General features: G+C 41.8%; 1 protein-coding gene across 1 annotated transcript in view; it reads right to left on the bottom strand.

Annotated features, from left to right (window-relative positions):
• Positions 1-21,396, bottom strand: part of LOC106568852 (glypican-1) — a 110,254-nt gene that overhangs the window by 44,783 nt on the left and 44,075 nt on the right. Inside the window, exon 3 of the mRNA XM_014139581.3 lies at positions 10,370-10,528. Coding sequence (XP_013995056.1) covers positions 10,370-10,528 — 159 coding nt within the window. The remainder of the gene's footprint in view (positions 1-10,369; positions 10,529-21,396) is intronic.

The raw sequence follows: 21,396 nt of genomic DNA, 5'->3' as shown, positions 1-21,396 counted from the left end.
AATTGCACCTTTATAATAAAAGCATTACATGCATAATCACATTTGCGGTCACTTTTGATAATGGTGTTTTTCCTGCTAATGGAACATTCACGCTTATAGCCTACTGCCATGTGCGCTTTGCTGCTCTCATAATGTGAAGAAATAGCCTAATAGTTGATCAACATTTTAAGCTAAACGTTCTGATCTGTTGCGTCAGACACATTGCGTAAAACTATTTTTTTGATGCTAGTGGTTGTATTAATTTGGAATCTCTCATCCCACAACTGTCCCAGACTATGTTTGGAATATTTATTTCTCGCACAGAATAGAATAAGTCAACTTTTGTACTATGGGGGATAGTAGATTGACATAGGCTAGTGCTTTTTCTGTTTGTTAGGCCTGCTCATGTTGTTGGCTGACAAAAAGTAAATGTGGACAGTTCTTCCAATATCTTCAATATGCACCTCTGAATTGGATAAGGATGCGCGCAGTTGCATCCCCAATGTGTATGTCTTCACTTGTAGCCTGTGAGAAAGACCCGATCGAGTGATGGAGAGCCATGTGAGTGAGAGGTGCTTCGGAGCACGCACCACTCAGGGAGTAGGGCACAATGCAGCACTCCGAGCCAAGCGGGCTGTCATGTGCCTTTTACTGAGGAGTATCTTCCGTCTGGCTACTGATTGGTGGAGTGCTGCAGAGATGGTTGTCCTTCTGGAAGGTTTCTCCCATCTCCACAAAGAAACTTTGGAGCTCTGTCAGTGACCATCGGATTCTTGGTCACCTCCCTGACCATGGCCCTTCTCCCCCGATTGCTCATTTTGGCTAGGCGGCCAGTTCTAGGAAGTGTCTTGGTGGTTCCAAACTTCCATTTAAGAATGATGGAGGCCACTGTGTTCTTGGGGACATTCAATGCTGCAGAAATGTTTTGGTGCCCTTCCCCAGATCTGTGCCTCGACACATTCCTGTCTCGGAACTCTACGGATAATTCCTTTGACTTCATTGCTTGGTTTTTGCTGTCAACTGTGGGACGGGACCTTACATAGACAAGTGTGTTCCTTTCCAAATCATGTCCAATCAATTGAATTTACCACAGGTGGACTCCAATCAGGTTGTAGAAACATCTCAAGGATGATCAATGGAAATAGGATGCACCTGGGCTCAATTTCGAGTCTCATAGCAAAGAGTCCGAATACTTATTATTTACACATCACATATGTCACTCAATTCAGTGCTTTCTATTTCCATGTGTTATACAGTTATTTCAGTTATAATAAAACCAGGAAAATATGAAGAGTCCCCTACTGATTACAGACCCATAAGTTAAATAAATTGTGACAATAAAATAATAACAATGCTCATAAGCAATAGAATGGCAAAAGTCTTGCAAGACTTAATACATACAGTGCCTTCAGAAAGCATTCACAATCCTTAACTTTTTCCACATTTTGTTGTGTTACAGCCTGAATTTAAAATGCATTAAATTGAAATGTTGTATGACTGGCCCACACATAATACCCCATAATGTCAAAGCGAAATGTATTTAAATAAAAACTGAAATGTCTTGAGTCATTAAGTATTCATCCCCTTTGTTATGGTAAGCCAGGAGTAAAAAACAAGTCACATAATATGTTGCATGAACTCACTCTGTGTGCAATAATAGTGTTTAACATTATTTTTGAACTACTACCTCATCTCTGTACCCTACACATACTGTAAACCCAGCAAAAAAAGAAAATGTCCCTTTTTCAGGACCCTGTCTTTCAAAGATAATTCGTAAAAATCCAAATAACTTCACAGATCTTCATTGTAAAGGGTTTAAACACTGTTTCCCATGGTTGTTCAATGAACCATAAACAATTAATGAACATGCACCTGTGGAAGAGTCGTTAAGACACTAACAGCTTACAGACGGTAGGCAATTAAGGTCACAGTTATGAAAACTTAGGACACTAAAGAGGCCTTTCTGCTGACTCTGAAAAACACCAAAACAGAGATTCCCAGGGTCCCTGCTCATCCGTGTGAACGTGCCTTAGGAATGCTGCAAGGAGGCATGAGGACTGCAGATGTGGCCAGGGCAATACATTGCAATGTCCGTACTGTGAGACACCTAAGACAGAGCTACAGGAAGACAAGACAAACAGCTGATCGTCCTCGCACTGGCAGACCATGTGTAACAACACCTGCACAGGATCGGTACATCCTAACATCACACCAGACTGTCCGTAATAGGTTGAGAGAGGCTGGACTGAGGGCTTGTAGGCCTGTTGTAAGGCAGGTCCTCACCAGACATCACCGACAGGTACAAGATGGCAACAACAACTGCCCGAGTTACACCAGGAACACACAATCACTCCGTCAGTGCTCAGACTGTCCGCAATAGGCTGAGAGAGGCTAGACTGAGGGCTTGTAGGCCTGTTGTAAGGCAGGTCCTCACCAGACATCACTCGCAACAACGTCGCCTACGGGCACACACCCACCGTCGCTGGACCAGACAGGACTGGCAAAAAGTGCTCTTCACTGACGAGTCGCGGTTTTGTCTCACCAGGGGTGATGGTCGGATTCGCGTTTATCGTCAAAGGAATGAGCGTTACACCGAGGCCTGTACTCTGGAGGGGGATCGATTTGGAGGTGGAGGGTCCGTCATGGTCTGGGGCGGTGTGTCACAGCATCATCGGACTAAGCTTGTTGTTATTGCAGGCAATCTCAACGCTGTGCGTTACAGGGAAGACATCCTCCTCCCTCATGTGGTACCCTTCCTGCAGGCTCATCCTGACATAACCCTCCAGCATGACAATGCCACCAGCCATACTGCTCGTTCTGTGCGTGATTTCCTGCAAGACAGGAATGTCAGTGTTCTGCCATGGCCAGCGAGGAGCCCGGATCTCAATCCCATTGACCACGTCTGGGACCTGTTTGATCGGAGGGTGAGGGCTAGGGCCATTCCCCCCAGAAAAGTCTGGGAACTTGCAGGTGCCTTGGTGGAAGAGTGGGGTAACATCTCACAGCAAGAACTGGCAAATCTGGTGCAGTCCATGAGGAGGAGATGCACTGCAGTGCTTAATGCAGCTGGTGGCCACACCAGATACGGACTGTAACTTTGATTTTGACCCCCCCTTTGTTCAGGGACACATTATTCCATTTATGTTAGTCACATGTCTGTGGAATTTGTTCAGTTTATGTCTCTGTTGTTGAATAGTATGTTCATACTAATATTTACACATGTTAAGTTTGCTGAAAACAAACACAGTTGACAGTGAGAGGACGTCTCTTTTTTTGCTGAGTTTACAATGATCTGTAAGGTCCATCAGTCGAGAAGTGAATTTCAAACACAGATTCAACCACAAAGCCCAGGAATGTTTTCCAATGCCCTGCAAAAAAGGGCACCTATTGGTAGATAAACCTTTTTTTTAAAGCAGACATTGAATTTCCCTTTGAGCATAGTGAATTTATTAATTACACTTTGGATGGTGCATCGATACACCCAGTAACTACAAAGATACAGGCCTCCTTCCTAACTCAGTTGGCGGAGAGAAAGGAAACCACTCAGGGATTTCACCATGAGGCCAATGGTGACTTTAAAACAGTTAGAGTTTAATGGCTGTGATAGGAGGAAACTGAGAATGGATCAACAACAATGTACTTACTCCACAATACTAACCTAAATGACAGTGAAAAGAAGGAAGCCTGTACAGAATAAAAAATATTCCAAAACATGCATCCTGTTTGAAATAAGACACTAAAGTAAAACTGCAAAAAATGTGGCAAAGAAATGTACTTTATTTGCTGAATACAAAGCGCTATGTTTGGGGCAAGCAAATCACTGAGTACCGCTCTTCATATTTTCAAGCATGGTGGTGGCTATGCTTGTCATCAGCAAGGACTAGGGAGTTTTTTCAATAAAAAGAAAGGAAATAGAGATAAGCACAGGCAAAGTTCTAGAAGAAAACCTGGTTCTGTCTGCTTTCCAACAGATACTGGGAGACAAATTCCTCTTTCAGCAGGACAATAACCTAAAATACAAGGCCAAATATACACTGGAGTTGCTTACCAAGACCACATTGAATGTTCCTTAGTGGCCTAGTTACAGTTTTGACTTAAATCATCTTGAAAATATATAGCAAGACTTGAAAATGGCTGTCTAGCAACAACCAACTTGACAGAGCTTGAATAATTTTTTAAGAATAATGTGCAAATATTGTACAATCCAGATGTGCAAAAGACTCACATCTGTAACTTCTGCCAAAGGTGATTCTAACATGTATTGACTCAGGGGGTTGAATACTTATGTAGTCAAGATATATTAGTGTTTTTAAATTTTATTTTAGAATTTTTCTTCCACTTTGACATTACAGAGTATTTTGAGTAGATCGTTGACAAAAAATTTACAATTAAATCCATTTTAATCCCACCTTGTAACAAAACAAAATGTGGAAAAAGTCAAGGGTTGTGAATTCTTTCTTAAGGCACTGTATCAATCAAACAGGGTTTATTAAAAATAGACGCAAATACAAGAACATGTTTTCAGTTTAATACAATACACAAAAAAAACACTGGCTGTTTATGCAAAACACAAGTCTCAACGTCAACAGTGAAGAGGCGACTCCAGAATGCTGGGCTTCTAGGCAGAGTTGCAAAGAAAAAGTCATATCTCAGACTGGCCAATAAAAAAAAGATAAAGATGGGCAAAAGAACAGACACTGGACAGAGGAACTCTGCCTAGAAGGCCAGCATCCTGAAGTCGCCTCTTCACTCTTGACATTGAGACTGGTGTTTTGCGGGTACTATTTAATGAAGCTGCCAGTTGTGAGGCATCTGTTTCTCAAACTAGACACTCTAATGTGCTTGTCCTCTTGCTCAGTTGTGCACCGGGGCCTCCCACTCCTCTTTCTATTCTGGTTAGAGCCAGTTTGCGCTGTTCTATGAAGGGAGTAGTACACAGCAGTGTACGAGATCTTCAGTTTCTTGGCAATTTCTCAAATGGAATAGCCTTAATTTCTCGGAACAAGAATAGACTGATAAGCTTCAGAAGAAAGTTCTTTGTTTCTGGACATTTTGAGCCTGTAATCAAACCCACAAATGCTGATGCTCTAGATACTCAACTAGTCTAAAGAAGGCCAGTTTTATTGCTTCTTTAATCAGAACAACCGTTTTCAGCTGTGCTAAGATAATTGCAAAAGGGTTTTCTAATGATCAATCAGCCTTTTAAAATGATAAACTTGGATTAGCTAACACAACGTGCCATTGGAACACAGGAGTGATGGTTGCTGATAACACTGTATTTCTGATCAATTTGATGTTATTTTAATGGACACAACATTTGCTTTTCTTTCAAAAACAAGGACAATTCTAAGTGACCCCAAACTTTTGAACAGTAGTATACTGTATATCTGATGAAATTGCTTTAGAAAGGGGCACAAGAAAGGGATGTCTTCTCTCCCCCATCGTTTGCACTGGAAATTGAATCGCTTGCTGAAAGACCCCAACGTAACAGGTATCAGAATTGGTAAACATGAAAATAAACTAAACTTATTTGCACATGATCTTCTGATGTACCTGACCAATATTGAAAACACAATGCCCTCCTCGCTAAAAATGTCAGAATACTCTATCGAATTAAATGGAACAATCTTCCCATAAATCTTACATGTAGAATAAACCTCTTCAGAAGGGCATGGCTCCTTAAGTTAATATATTTACTCTCGGTAATACCAATTACCCCACCGAAGACATTCTTTAAAAAAGTATCCTCGGTCATAACAGACTTTATATGAGCAAATAAAATTCATAGAATAAAAAGTTACGTTTTACATCTTCCTATGTCAGAGGATGGTTTTAACCTTCCAGACTTGGAATTGTATCCCCAGAACCTTATTAAGTGTCGATTTTCTCAGGATAAATCTAAGAACATTAACAACTTCATAATTAAGAACACTAAATCAATATGGAAGACAATTTAATTAATTCTACGCCCTAAAAACACAACCCAGTGGAACAATCCAGAGGCTAGCCGATAAATTGCTCTAAAGGCATAACATTTTTTAAATTACTTGGTAATCGGAAATCAATATATTTCAATGACAGAAATAAAAAGCTATTTTGGACTGATCAATGTAGATATTTTCAAATACATGCAACTTAATAGTTTCATATCAAGACATTTCAAATTGAAATCTTTTGGACATCAGAGTAATCTTGAGAGAACCCTATTTGAGTCAGAATTTTTTTTTATATGATAGGTAAGATTTACAAATCCTTGCAGAGGTTGACAGCCAACTGACAATCTCTTAGAAAAAAATATAAACTGCTGGAACTGATAACTTATAATTGGAGGGAATGTGGAGGGAATGTTGGAACATAACTAACAAAATTACAGTTAACGAAAATGTATGATTAATCCAGTATAAACTAATGTATAGAATGTATTAAACAAGAGACAAAATTCTACAGCACAACGGCATAGTCATGTCTTAAAGTGTAAAACTAACACTGACTCAATAATCCATGCCTTCTGGGAATGCTATAAAGTTCAAAAGTTATGGGCAGAGTTAGAAAGTTGGCTGTCAGAATACATTGTAAATGTACTTTTAATCCGTCTGCCTGCATAGGCTGTCAATGTAAATAAGAATTTGTTCTTAACTGACTTGCCTAGTTAAATAAAGGTTAAGTAAAAATAAATAAATATTTCAAGACATGGCATATGACGGTGCAGTGAGATACCCGATGGGTTGGACGATACTTTTCTCGTCAATCATCTTGAAAAAAACGTATTATAAAAAACTGGAAATCAACCAATCCTCCATTGTTAACACAATGAAAATGTAAAATGCTTTATTATCTAAATGTTGAAAGCATGTTGGTGATGGAGAGAAACAAAATGGTGCAGTTTGAGGCCATGTGGTGAAGAGTGATACGGGCGCTGGAGATGGGGGTGTGAGCAGGTGGGTCTGGGTAGGGGTGATGTTGTGGATGTTTGTGTGCATCTGTATGTTGTCATTTGTATGTATGTGTATGTTTGGTATTGAAAATAAAAATACAAATCTAACCATAAAAAATATGCTTTCTTAACATTCTCTGAACAATTTGAGAACATGACTTTAAATAGAACCATGAGGAAACCTGTAGGAAACGTTATGCTGAAGTACTGAAATTCCAACGAATTTTCTTAACGTTCTCTGAACACAATGTCAAACCAGTTGGATAACGTTCCTAGAACATTACCATCATCAAATGAAATGTAACCATGTTTGAACATTTTGAAAACCTTCTGTTAAAGTAATGAAATACCAAGAAAAATATTTTTTTTCAAGTTCCTTAAAGGTGCTGAGAATGTTCCAAAGCCAAGCAACTACTCTGCACCAATCCTAGAATGTTGTGGGAAGGTTGTACGCAAAATAACCATAGGGCACCATAACGCTTTCACCAAGATCTAAGACACATATGGTTCTCAGAACGTTTTGTGCTAGCTGTGGTGTTAGTGGCTTCCATCGATTTAGAAATCAAAATATTTATATGGTGGATCCAATGTAAAAATTATTTTACATGATGATGCACATCACACCCATGAATTTCTCTTTTTCCATTGTCAAGGCAATTCAGAATCCTAAAAATACAAAATCATGCAAAGCAAAGTTGGTAGAACGCGTGGCTGATAAGAGCAACAGTGTAGATTTAAAACTCATTCCATGGAGATTTAATTCAGAAGATGACAGTTATGATGATATCACAATTGAGATGAATCAGAATTTTAGAATGTTCGGTTGATAGGCAATATTGATTTGGAACTCAGTTTTAGTGGCGACAACCCCCAAGCCTAGACATGCGACATGCTATGCAAGATTTTCAATATCCAACAATGAGCTTCAACACCCAGCGATTAAACCAGTCTGGACAATGAATGGCACAGGGACAGTATCAGTATCTTCCTGCCATCATCAATGGTACGAATCAAAAAGTACATTCTTAACACAAGTTGGTTAATTGCTTATTTTGGTGTATTTCACAACAATTCATGTTTAGAATGAATTTAGGTACATCTACAACTGGATTTATGTGTGCCTTTAGGTCAGGTGTCTCAGAGATCTTGCATTGTGAGTGATACTGGAAGTCCCTAAACAAAGCCAGCTTTCGCTACCACAACCAGCACAGCCAGCCTGAGCAGGAGAACAACGTCTTTTCCACAAGCACACGGAGATGAGACCCAAGATGGAGTTTTCCAGGAGAGTGAGGAGTGGTTCTTTTCTGATGAGGAGATGGGGAAACTGGAAGCCATTCCGACGGTTGGAGTTGGCTCTGATCACTGTGTGTTGGTTAACCAAGAAGATGTCGGAAGGTGTGTGTGTGTGTGTGTGTGTGTGTGTGTGTGTGTGTGTGTGTGTGTGTGTGTGTGTGTGTGTGTGTGTGTGTGTGTGTGCGCGTGTGTGTGAAGCACTTCGTTAGTGTGTTTACGCAGCTGAGTGAGTGATGCTTGACGGAGCATTTCTGTGTGCTTTGTGTAGTTTATCAGGGCTCTGTGATTGTGGAAGAGTTGTTTTCTGCATGCTGGGTGCCTTCCAGATACTTCTCAAGCACATAAACGTGTTTGTGTGTCTTGGACGGGCCATGTTGGTGTGTGTGTGTGTGTGTGTGTGTGTGTGTGTGTGTGTGTGTGTGTGTGTGTGTGTGTGTGTGTGTGTGTGTGTGTGTGTGTGTGTGTATTTGAACGTTTTGGACAGGTTGTCCATGAAATGAGACGGATGCTGCTCTGGCATTGCTATAACACCCTGGGTACAGAGAGGACGAAGAGAGAGCTAGAAAGAGAGAAAGAAAGAAAGAAAGGAAGAGAATGAGAGTGAGAGTGAGAGTGAGAGTGAGAGTGAGAGAGAGAGAGAGAGAGAGAGAGAGAGAGAGAGAGAGAGAGAGGAGAGAGAGAGAGAGAGAGAGAGAATGCCCTGTACACAGACGTCACTCAGCCACTAATCAGGATGGGCCCAGAAAGGTCAGGCTGACAAACAGATCCATATGACAGATCAATCAACCAGAGGAACGAGTAGAGCAGAGGCAGATGCTTAGTCACTTCCTGTCGACTGGAACAGATTGTACTGTAACATTAAACGTAAATAATCACATCATCAATGTCCCAATCACTGTACGTTCTAATCACTTTAATCTGGGTTCAGTCGGACCCCTGAATCACAGAACAGCTTGACTTTCACCCTCACTAAAAAGAAATACACTACTGTTCATTAAAAATACAGTAATCATATGAATGTATATAAAATGGTAGGATATCAATGTATTTAATATGGCATGATATCATACTTCGGTATACTGTACATGCTACACAAACAGACTCCTACTTCAGAAATGGTGTATGTTATGATATTACTGTATATTGATACTGCCCAAGCTTGACCATCTCTCTCTCTCTCTCTCTGTGTCTCTGTCTCTGTCTCTCTTTCTCTCTCTCTCTCGTGTACTTATGATGGCTTAATATTATGGAACCTCTTTACTCTGCATTGATCAGTCAGTTATGCCGCAGGACCATGAGTGTGTGTGAGATTCCTCATCAATCAGGGAGGATTAAAGCAATATTATCTTCTCACACACAGGAATACTCTGGAGCGAGTGTGTGTGTGTGTGGGGGGGGGGGGGGGGGATTTCCCTCCATAGGACTCAAGGCGATTAATAGCAATCCTATGTGGCTTGATAGTAGAGTGACAGTTGAGTGTGACTTGAGTAGGCGGAGGAGAGGAAAAGCAAGGGATGATTTGTCAAGTGTGTTGTGTATGGAGAGCGGGTTAGAACGGAGGGATTGAGGGAGTGGCGGGGGAGACAGCCCAGCTGTCCTGTCTGGACTTGAGGACAACAAGTACCAGCATTACTCAAAGAGTGCGCTAGGAAAAACACTTCCCCTGAAATAAATTGACTGGTTCCACAGTAAATAGCTCACAGTGATATACTGACAACCAGCTGGTTGTATTTATATACAGACACATACCGCAACGTACAAGCACATGAACGCAAAGCAATCACACACACTCAGTCTAACACACATACAAACATATACATGCAGTCAAACACCCCCTCTCTCACTGTCACTGTCACACACACACACACCACACACACACACACCTTCCGACAACTTCTTGGTTAACCAACACACAGTGATCAGAGCCAATCAGACCGATGGAGAAACTAATTAACGAGAACAGAGATGACACAGGCCTGATTGAGATAGCAGAGATGTGGAGGGAAAGAGACACAGGGTTTCTTCTCCCTCTCAATCTCTGTCTGTTCTTCCCTCCCTTTCTCCTACTCAGCGTCAAAAGCCTTGTAAAGCCAATAAGGGATGCTTGACCAGTCCCTCCATCTGTCTCTTTCCCTCCTTCTGCCCCCCCCCCTCCCCACTCACCGTCGAAGGCCTTGTACTGTCCGTTGAGGGAGGCTTGCAGGGCTCGTCCAGCATCTCTGATCAGGCCCTGCATCTCGGTGCGGCTCAGGTTGGATAGGCTGTCCTCCATGACACTGGTGCAACACGTGTAGCCCTGGGGACAGATCCTCAGGTGCTCTCCTAGTGGAGGGAGAGAGAGAGAGAGAGAGAGTAGAGAGTCGATTAACACTATAGGTCACTTAGCATCATAGGTTTGACTGGTACGGTTCGGCCACACTGTAGTTGCTTAGTCTTGTCAGTGTCATCGACCGATCGATTGATTATCTGGTATCGTCCACAGATCAACACAAAACATTTCCGTTATACCTAAGAACATAGAGCACGGCAAGAGCCTTACTGAAGCGACAGCAAGTTGCACTGCGATACATACGCTATTGACGAGCCCTTGTTTACTATTCACTAGCCCTAGACGAGAGCTCGTCGCGCGATGAAGCAGGAACGGCATAGCAAACACCAAGATCAGGGCCCGAACCCGCAAAGTGTCTCAGAGTAAGAGTGCTGATCTAGGACCTGTCGTTATAATATTATTCATTGTAATCTAAAAGGCGAAATGCTACTCTGAGACGGTTCATCTCTGGAAGCATCGGAGCGAGATGGATGGATGGGATAGGGTCAGGAACTCATGTCAACGGGGATATACGGTCAAGAAAAGCTTCAACTACAACCTTGAAATGAAAACATTGTTCTTTACATGAAAAAGGTATGGACGTACAGTTGAAGTCGGAAGTTTACATACACTTAGGTTGGAGTCATTAAAACTTGTTTTTCAACCACTCCACACATTTCTTGTTAACAAACTACAGTTTTGGCAAGTCGGTTAGGACGTCTACTTCATGCATGACACAAGTAATTTTTCCAACAATTGTTTACAGAGAGATTATTTCACTTATAACTCACTGTATCACAATTCCAGTGGGTCAGAAGTCTACATACACTAAGTTGACTGTGCCTTTAAACAGCTGGAAAATTCCAGAAAATTAGGTCATGGCTTTAGAAGCTTCTGATAGGCTAATTGACATAATTTGAGTCAATTGGAAGTGTACCTGTGGATGTATTTCAAGGCCTACCTTCAAACTCAGTGCCTCTTTGCTTGACATCATGGGAAAATCAAAAGAAATCAGCCAAGACCAAAGAAAGAAAATTGTTCATCCTTGGGAGCAATTTCCAAATGCTTGAAGGTACCACGTTCATCTGTACAAACAATAGTACGCAAGTATAAACACCATGGGACCACGCAGCTGTCATACCGCTCAGGAAGGAGACGCGTTCTGTCTCCTAGAGATTAACGAACTTTGGTGTGAAAAGTGCTAATCAATCCCAGAACAACAGCAAAGGACCTTGTGAAGATTCTGGAGGAAACAGGTACAAAAGTATCTATATCCACAGTAAAACGAGTCCTGTATCGACATAACCTGAAAGGGTGCTCAGCAAGGAAGAAGCCACTGCTCCAAAACAGCCATAAAAAAGCCAGACTACGGTTTGCAACTGCACATGGGGACAAAGATCGTACTTCTTGGAGAAATGTCCTCTGGTCTGATGAAACAAAAATTCAACTGTTTGGCCATAATGACCATCGTTATGTTTGGAGGAAAAAGGGGGACGCTTGCAAGCCGAAGAACACCATCCCAACCTTGAAGCACGGGGGTGGCAGCATCATGTTGTGAGGGTGCTTTGCTGCAGGAGGGACTGATGCACTTCACAAAATAGATGGCATCACAAGAAAGGAAAATTATGTGTATATATTGAAGCAACAAATCAAGACATCAGTCAGGAAGTTAAAGCTTGGTCGCAAATGACCCCAAGCGTACTTCCAAAGTTGTGGCAAAATGGCTTAAGGACAACAAAGTCAAGGTATTGGAGTGGCCATCACAAAGCCCTGACCTCAATCCTACAGAAAATTTGTGGGCAGAACTGAAAAAGCTTGTGCGAGCAAGGAGGCCTTCAAACCTGACTCAGTTACACCAGCTCCGTCAGGAGGAATGGGCCAAAGCTTGTGGAAGGCTACCCAAAACGTTTGACCCATGTTAAACAATTTAAAGGCAATTCTACCAAATACTAATTGAGTGTATGTAAACTTCTGACCCACTGGGAATGTGATGAAAGAAATAAAAGCTGTAATAAATCATTCTCTCTACTATTATTCTGACTTTTCACATTCTTGAAATAAAGTGGTGACCCTAACTGACCTAAGACAGGGACTTTTTACTAGGATTAAATGTCAGGAATTGAGAAAAACTGAGTTTAAATATATTTGGCTAAGGTGTATGTAAACTTCCGACTTCAACTGTATATGACGTATTATACACTTTGCTGTTATTTGGCCTCAAGCAATAAACCTTCTGCAAACATTCACACATAGGCCTCACACAGTGTGGAGATTGGGAACAGTTATCAGCCAATCAAAAATAGACACAATATCTAAGAGGTTCAACTGCATAGATTCTTTATCACATTCCGAATGTGTTCACATCTACCCACACGCTATGCATACTGTCAGATGGAGCATGTCAACATCCTTTCACTGTTTAATTACATTCCCTTTCTTAAGAGGCTGTATTAAGCCTCTGGCACACAAACCTCTCTCTCTCTCTGATCACTGCTCTAGTCCTGCCAAGGTGAGACAGAGAGTGTGGGCTGTATCTAACAAAGAAAACCATTTTGTATTCACATCATGTTGCTCTCTCTCTCGCTAAAGTAGAGAGAGGTCTGACTAACCAACAACTCTTAAATGACTGGAAATCTTTTGTTCTGTGACTCATTGTGTATACAGAAAGCTCTACACGCACACGCACACGCACACGCACACACACACACACACACCGGGACCGACACGCAGAGACTGCCTGTCGATTGAGTAACACCTGGCTGCACACTGATCAATGATAGTCTATTACACAACATTACACAGTGAATATGACGTAGTGAACACACACTAACTGCTAGTCGTAGTGATTTTCTTTCAGGTGTCCAGTAGTGTCCATTTAGCATGCACATGCTGTATCTTGCTGATACCAGATCTCATAGTTCCCCTTAGAAATTCCACGTATTACAGACAAACGTCTATTTTTGGCGCATTCATTCCGCATGGTTACCGGGTTAATTCCGCGTGGTTGACAGGGTTTAAACTGAAACAACTCAAAGGGTTAAGTTCAGGTATTCATTCCCGAGGGGTTAAGGTTCGGGCTATGGTTTGGGAAAGGCGTAAAAGGAAATCATTTAAAAACAACACGCTGTTTTCCAATCAACTATCATCAAGTATTCCCGTGCCTTGTTAGAGCATTGTGAACTGTGGTGGCGCGGTGGCCTAAACAGAGTGCTCCGGCTCCGAACATCACCAGTGCTGGGCAATTGTATTTTTGTTGTTGTTGTGAGCACTGAGGAAGGTATACGGTATATCGACGTTCTCAGGACCTTTTCAGACGTCTGAAATCGCCGTCTATTTCTAGTGACCAGGCTGGCATCTATTGAAGGGTATGTTTGGCCCACAAAGGGGAATATCAGAATAAAAGCCCAACAGTTTTACTGATCAAAGATATTGATCTGCTCTGCAGGACCTCAACTGTTAAGGCTAGAGGTCGACCGATTAATCAGAATGGCCGAATAATTAGGGCCGATTTCAAGTTTTCATAACAATTGGTAATCGGTATTTTTGGCCACCGATTTGCCGATTTTTATTTTTTATTTTTTAATATTTTTTTTACACACCTTTATTTAACTAGGCAAGTCAGATTAAGAACACATTCTTATTTTCAATGACGGCCTAGGAACGTTTTTTTTTGCAACCTTCTGGTTACTAGTCCAACGCTCTAACCACCTGCCTTACATTGCACTCCACGAGGAGCCTGCATGGCAGGCTGACTACCTGTTAAGCGAGGGCAGCAAGAAGCCAAGGTAAGTTGCTAGCTAGCATTAAACTTATCTTATAAAAAACTATAAAATGTTAACATAATCACTAGTTAACTACACATAGTTGATGATATTACTAGTTTATCTAACGTGTCCTGCGTTGCATATAATCGATGCGGTGCCTGTTAATTTCTCATCGAATCACAGCCTACTTCGACAAACGGGTGATGATTTAACAAGCGCATTTGCGAAAAAAGCACTGTCGTTGCACCAATGTACCTAACCATAAACATCAATGCCTTTCTTTAAAATCAATACACAAGTATATATTTTTAAACCTGCATATTTAGTTAATATTGCCTGCTAACATGAAATTGTGTCACTGCTCTTGCGTTCATTGCATGCAGAGTCAGGGTATATGCAACAGTTTGGGCTGCCTGACTCGTTGCGAACTAATTTGCCTGAATTTTACGTAATTATCTACATTTTAGTCATTTAGCAGACGCTCTTATCCAGCGACTTACAGTAGTGAATACATACATTTCATTTTCATTTCATGCATTTTTTTTTTGTACTGGCCCCCCGTGGGAATCGAATCCACAACCCTGGCGTTGCACACACCATGCTGGCGTAGGCAAACACCATGCTCTACCAACTGAGCCACAGTTATGACATACGATTGAAGGTTGTGCAATGTAACAGGAATGTAACAGGAATATTTAGACTTAGGGATGCCACCCGTTAGATAAAATACGGACCGGTTCCGTATTTCACTGAAAGAAAAAAACTTTTTGTTTTCGAGATGATAGTTTCCGGATTCGACCATATTAATGGCCTAAGGCTCGTATTTCTGTGTGTTTATTATATTATAATTAAGTCTATGATTTGATAGAGCAGTCTGACTGAGCGGTGGTAGGCACCAGCAGGCTCCTGAGCATTCATTCAAACTGCACTTTCGTGCGTTTTGCCAGCAGCTCTACGCAATGCATTGCGCTGTTTATGACTTCAAGCCTATCAACTCCCAAGATTAGGCTGGTGTAACCGATGTGAAATGGCTAGCTAGTTAGCGGGTGCGCGCTAATAGCATTTGAAACGTCACTCGCTCTGAGACTTGGAGTAGTTGTTCCCCTTGCTCTACATGGGTAACGCTGCTTCGAGGGTGGCTGTTGTCGATGTGTTCCTGGTTCGAGCGAGGAGAGGGACGGAAGCTATACTGTTACACTGGCAATACTAAAGTGCCTATAAGAACATCCAATAGTCAAAGGTATATGAAATACAAATCGTATAGAGAGAAATAGTCCTATAATTCCTATAATAACTACAACCTAAAACTTCTTACCTGGGAATATTGAAGACTCATGTTAAAAGGAACCACCAGCTTTCATATGTTCCCATGTTCTGAGCAAGGCACTTAAACGTTAGCTTTCTTACATGGCACATATTGCACTTTTACTTTCTTCTCCAACACTTTGTTTTTGCATTATTTAAACCAAATTGAACATGTTTCATTATTTATTTGAGGCTAAATTGATTTTATTTATGTATTATATTAAGTTAAAATAAGTGTTCATTCAGTATTGTTGTAATTGTCATTATTACAAATAAAGTAAAAAAAAAATTAAAAATCTGCCGATTAATCGGTATCGGGTTTTTAGGCCCTCTAATAATCGGCACCAGCGTTGAAAAATCATAATCGGTCAACCTCTAGTTAAAGGCAAGCATTTTGCCCTTATTTAGCTGTAGCCTGCTATTAATCGATATGTGTATGTGGTTGTTTCTACATTTGTGTCTGTGTGTGCTGGGGGGGGGGGGGGGTGGTGTCTGTGTGTGCGTGGGTGTGTGTTTGCCTGGTCTATTGCCTGCTGCCTGCTGTCTGAAGGACGTCTGAACTAAGTGAGCTGGCACACACACACTCTCACACATACACACACACAGCCTCCTAATCCTCCGCCTTGCACAGCTCATCCGTAATAGTGTTGTTTCTCCAGTCGGTTTGTCTCGAAGCAGAACAGACCTCCGCATTACACTCATACACTCAGAAGTGTGTATGAGTGTGTGTAAGTTTGTATGAGTGTGTATGAGTGTGCGTGTGCATTTGTCCGTGCCTGTGCCTGTGCGTGGGCAAGCCAGCCAAATCACTTTCAATCAGACGGTAGAGCAGATTGAAGAAGCAGCGTTCCTTAACGGTACTCTCTGTCCCCTCCTCGCCAGTCATCACTCACACTCCATTTCCTTCCCAGAGGACACTGGGGTAATCACAACAGTATTCTTACTGAAGAACACATACCTTACTGTCGTAGAGTCACACGACCTTTAAGATGGTATTGGGAGGTATTGATAGTGCTTTCAAAGGGCATTGGGAGGTATAGTGCTTGGGAGGTATTGGTTGTGGACAAGTTATATTCTTTTGAATGCTGTGGAATTACCCTATCGGAAGGCACAGGGAAAATGAGGATAAGGGATGGGTATATGGAATGGCTCCATAAAAGTGACCTTTCTTTTTAAATATTTAACAGCAAATAAGCTGGGGAATAAGCACAAAGATGTTGTGCCAGCCACGCACGTTATTTATGGTTAGAGTAACGACAACAAACACACACAAACTTGACCTGGTCTGACCCTTCCTACACACCCCAGCAAAGCAGCCTCCCATGTCCTTGTGTCTCCCCACCTCACCCCTTAGCCCCCTGAGAGAGGGTGTTAGAGGGGGCGTGAGCGAGAGGAGGGATGTTATGAAGCACTTAAGTTTCCTTGTTCCCCTCGAGCCACTTCCTCCTTGCACACACACACACACACACACACACACACACACACACACACACACACACACACACACACACACACACACACACACACACACACACACACACACACACACACACACACACACACACACACACACACACACACACACACACACACACAGTCACTAAACAGGGAACAATTCTCAGGCCATTAACTTATCATAGGCCACCAGGGAGGAAAACCCCTATTAAAAACCAATCGGGGGGGAAGCTAAATAATGTTGCGCACACTCCAATAAACCCGGGCCAGAAACAGATAGACAGGGCTTTTAAAGAATGGGAGGATGTTGGGGAAATAAAAGAGAGAAATAAAGAGAGAATCAAAGGGGTTCATTGCCGGATTGTTTCAATTATCGGTCTGGGCTACTGTGACAGAGGTTAACACAAGAGTCAGGGGAAAAAGAGAGAGAGGAAGGGAAGAGAGAGGGATAGAGAGAAAAGAGAGGGCGGCGGTGCCCAAGGGAGCTCCACAATGAAATAATGACCCGTTTGAAAGGACCACCGTCTAAGACGGCCAGTCAAGTAGGCTGTCTAAAAACTATTTGAATAATACTTGTCAATATAGAACTTCCATATAGAACAAATTACACAAAGTTGAAGGAGTGACACTGGCTATAGCCTACATTTAGAAATGGTTGTCTTTCACCTTCACAAACAGTCTGCCTTTTTGCTTGAATCTACACATTACAGGAAGAGCAATTTGTCAGAGCTGTCCTTCAATGTGTCATATCTCTGATGCCCCGTTGTGACAAATTACTCAGAGATTTACAACAAAACAACCTGTTGAAACAGACTGTCCAAGACGCTGATTACCAAAAAATCCTTTGGCTTTGTTGAAGGAGGGTTGGTATTTAGTATTTTATTAGGATCCCCATTAGCTGTTGCAAAAGCAGCCTACATATCAATGTATACACACAAACTATCTAGGTCAAATAGGGTAGAGGTGTTGTGCTGCGAGGTGATGCTTTATCTGTTTTTTTATACCAGGTTTGCTGTTTATTTGAGCAATATGAGATGGAAGGAAGTTCCATGCAATAAGGGCTCTATATAATACTGTATGTTTTCTTGAATTTGTTCTGGATTTGTGGACTATGAAAAGACCCCTGGTGGCATGTCTGGTGGGATAAGTGTGTGTGTCAGAGCTGTGTGGAAGTTGACTATGCAAACAATTTGTGATTTTCAACACAATGTTTCTTATAAAAAGAAGAAGTTATGCAGTCAGTCCCTCCTCAAGTCTTAGCCATGAGAGACTGACATGCATAGTATTTATATCAGCCCTCTGATTACAATTAAGAGCAAAACGTGCTGCTCTTTTCTGGGCCAGCTGCAGCTTAACTAGGTCTTTCCTTGCAGCACTGGACCACACAACTGGACATCAACCAAGATTAGACAAAACTAGACAAAACTTTGATTATAAACATTGATTGACTTGTTTGGATAAGTTTATTGGTAATGTTTGGGATTCATTTTGTATGCATTTTGAAGGAGGGAAACCGAGTGGATTATTGATTGAGCGCACCAGCTAAACTGAGTTTTTATGGATATAAAAAAGGACTTTATCGAACAAAAGGACCATTTGTAATGAAACTGGGACCTTTTGGAGTGCCAACAGAAGATCTTCAAAGGTAAGGCATATATTATATCGCTATTTCTGACTTTCGTGTCGCAACTCCCTGGTTGAAAATGATTTGTTATGCTTTTGTGTGCTGGGCGCTGTCCTAAGATAATCGCATGGTTTGCTTTCGCCGTAAAGCCTTTTTGAAATCTGACATGGCGGCTGGATTAACAAGAAGTTAAGCTTTATTTTGATGTAGTGCACTTGTGATTTCATGAAAGTTGAATATTTATAGTAATTTAATTTGAATTTGGCGCTCTGCAATTTCATTAGCGTCCCACTAATCCGCAAGAAGTTAAGGGTTTCAGTGACTTCATTAACTGTGGTTGCTGATGTGTATATGGTTGAATCATGAGCATACATGGACACACATGCTTTGTTTAATGCCAGTGGCAGGTCATTGGTAAAAATAGAAAAGAGTAGAGGGCCTAGAGAGCTGCCCTGCAGTACAACACAATTTACATGTTTGACAGAGATGCCTCCATTAAAGAAAACCCTTTGAGTTCTATTGGACAGATAGCTCTGAATCCACGATATGGCAGAGGTTGAAAAGCCATAGCACTTTAGTTTTGAATCAGTTCAGCAGTAATACCTCAGATAGAACGATGAGGCAGATATTTCACTGGATGTGTAAATGTGAAGCATCCACTTAGTGTTTCCACCCACTACCAAATATGGTAGTGAGAGGAAGCCCAGTGGCCGGCAGTGGGAGAAGATGGAACGAGATGGATTTTGGCAGACATTCTTCAAATTTTGTCATTGATAAAACCTTTGATCTCAATACAGTTTTCTGTTCCCAAAACTATAATTTGTTATGAACAGAGGGGACTAAGTTTTCTAGACTACCCTTTGCTAAAAAAAATTTTTTAAATTGAGTTGTTTAGAGGGAATGCAAAAGTGAATTGAGTTATTGCAAATGCGCACTTCACAGAGTAGACGTTCCTTAACAGAAATATGCAAATGTGGGCAAAAATGCACCAATAGGATCTCGTTAGCTCGTGCTTGACTCTGCCCACCTCCTTGCTTGTTCTGCCCACTTTGACTCATTTGTTCCCATTGGAAATTACAGGCTGTGGCCTATCTTTGTTTACTCATAAAAATATTTGGTAATACTCTCTAAACTGTGACAGCAGGTAGCCTAGTGGTTAGAGCGTTGGGGAGTAACCGAAAGGTTGCAAGATCAAATCCCCGAGCTGACAAGGTAAAAATCTGTCGTTCTGCCCCTGAACAAGTTAGTTAACCCACTGTTCCTAGGCCGTCATTGAAAAATAAGAATTTGTTCTTAACTGACTTGCCTAGTTAAATAAAGGTAAAAAATATAATACTTTTTTTTAAATGCAAATTTCCGGTAACATTCCCAACATTTTTGCCAGTGTGTGTGTAATCCACAGCTGGGCACATTGACGTCACTGCTAGGGGAACTACCCAACATCACCAGGGATGAGATGATGACACCATCAATCAATCAAATGTATTTATAACGCCCTTTTTACATCAGCCGATGTCACAAAGTGCTATACAGAAACCCAGCCTAGAACTCCAAACAGCAACCAGTGCAGATGTAGAATCACTGTGTCCCGCTGAGGATTATAAAACATACCAGGTGAAAACTCCACAGGGTTGATAGAAAGTTACAGCAGTGGTCACTGAGCTTGTTGCACAGTGACCCACCGAGAGTTCTTTCCAATAATCCTGGGATTTACCTAAAAACTGTCCAATAATCCTGGGATTTACCTAAAGACTGTCCAATAATCCTGCGACTGTGACCTACGTAATAGAAATAAAAAATGATTTTAACCACAACTCAGTCCCTAGCCCTTAGCCGCGGCCCAAGAGAGACTGGCTGTCACTCACAAGTGGGTTCGGAATTGGCATTTGGAAATCACTGGGATATAGTGTGGAGAGGTTAGTGTAGTGGACTCTATTTTTCTCTGTTTCTCTCTCTCTCTCACACACACACAAACACACACCCACACACGTCTTCAGCCCACCCAGGCAATAATATCCCCTTGGTGCATGTGTCTGATCACCAGGTTGGTATTGTAATGTGATCTAGAGGTTGGCAACAGAAATAGCTTCCTCCCTCCAGCAGCAATAGCAGCAGGCCATAACACATGACTACTGGTGGCTGGCTGGGCTGGCTGACCTCTGGGCAATGTTCTTCCTAAACCAATCCACCTTCTCACAGGCCACCTGACACCCACACACACCACGTACCAGAACATACACATTTTACATACTTTATTTGAATCCACAAATCACAAATCATACCATAATGATTCAAAGATTTCCGGAAAGGGATATCTGGACACCTAGGGAAAGAGATAGCACCTTGTTCTCCGGACAGCAAGGCTGTCCATGACTGCTGACAAGAAGCAGTACCTCTCTAGCTGCTTCGCCTTTGTCTTATGCCGGTCTGCAGTCTGGGGGGCTGAGACTTCCACAGGCTCCTCAAATGTTGCTGTTAGGTACCCACCAACAACTTGAGACCCAGATACACACACACACACACACACATTGTGTGCACACCCTCACACACACATAATATGCTTCACTTGCTCACACACACACACACACACACACACACACACACACACACACACACACACACACACACACACACACACACACACACACACACACACACACACACACACACACACACACAGGCTCTAACACATGAGGCAGAATTATCAGGAATATGATGGATTACAACAGGTTTT

The sequence above is a fragment of the Salmo salar genome, chromosome 14, assembly GCF_965601325.2.
Source record: "Salmo salar chromosome 14, fSalSal1, whole genome shotgun sequence".
NCBI lineage: Eukaryota > Metazoa > Chordata > Actinopteri > Salmoniformes > Salmonidae > Salmo > Salmo salar.
Note: the sequence above shows the minus strand (reverse complement) of the source record. Positions and strands in the feature narration are given on the sequence as shown.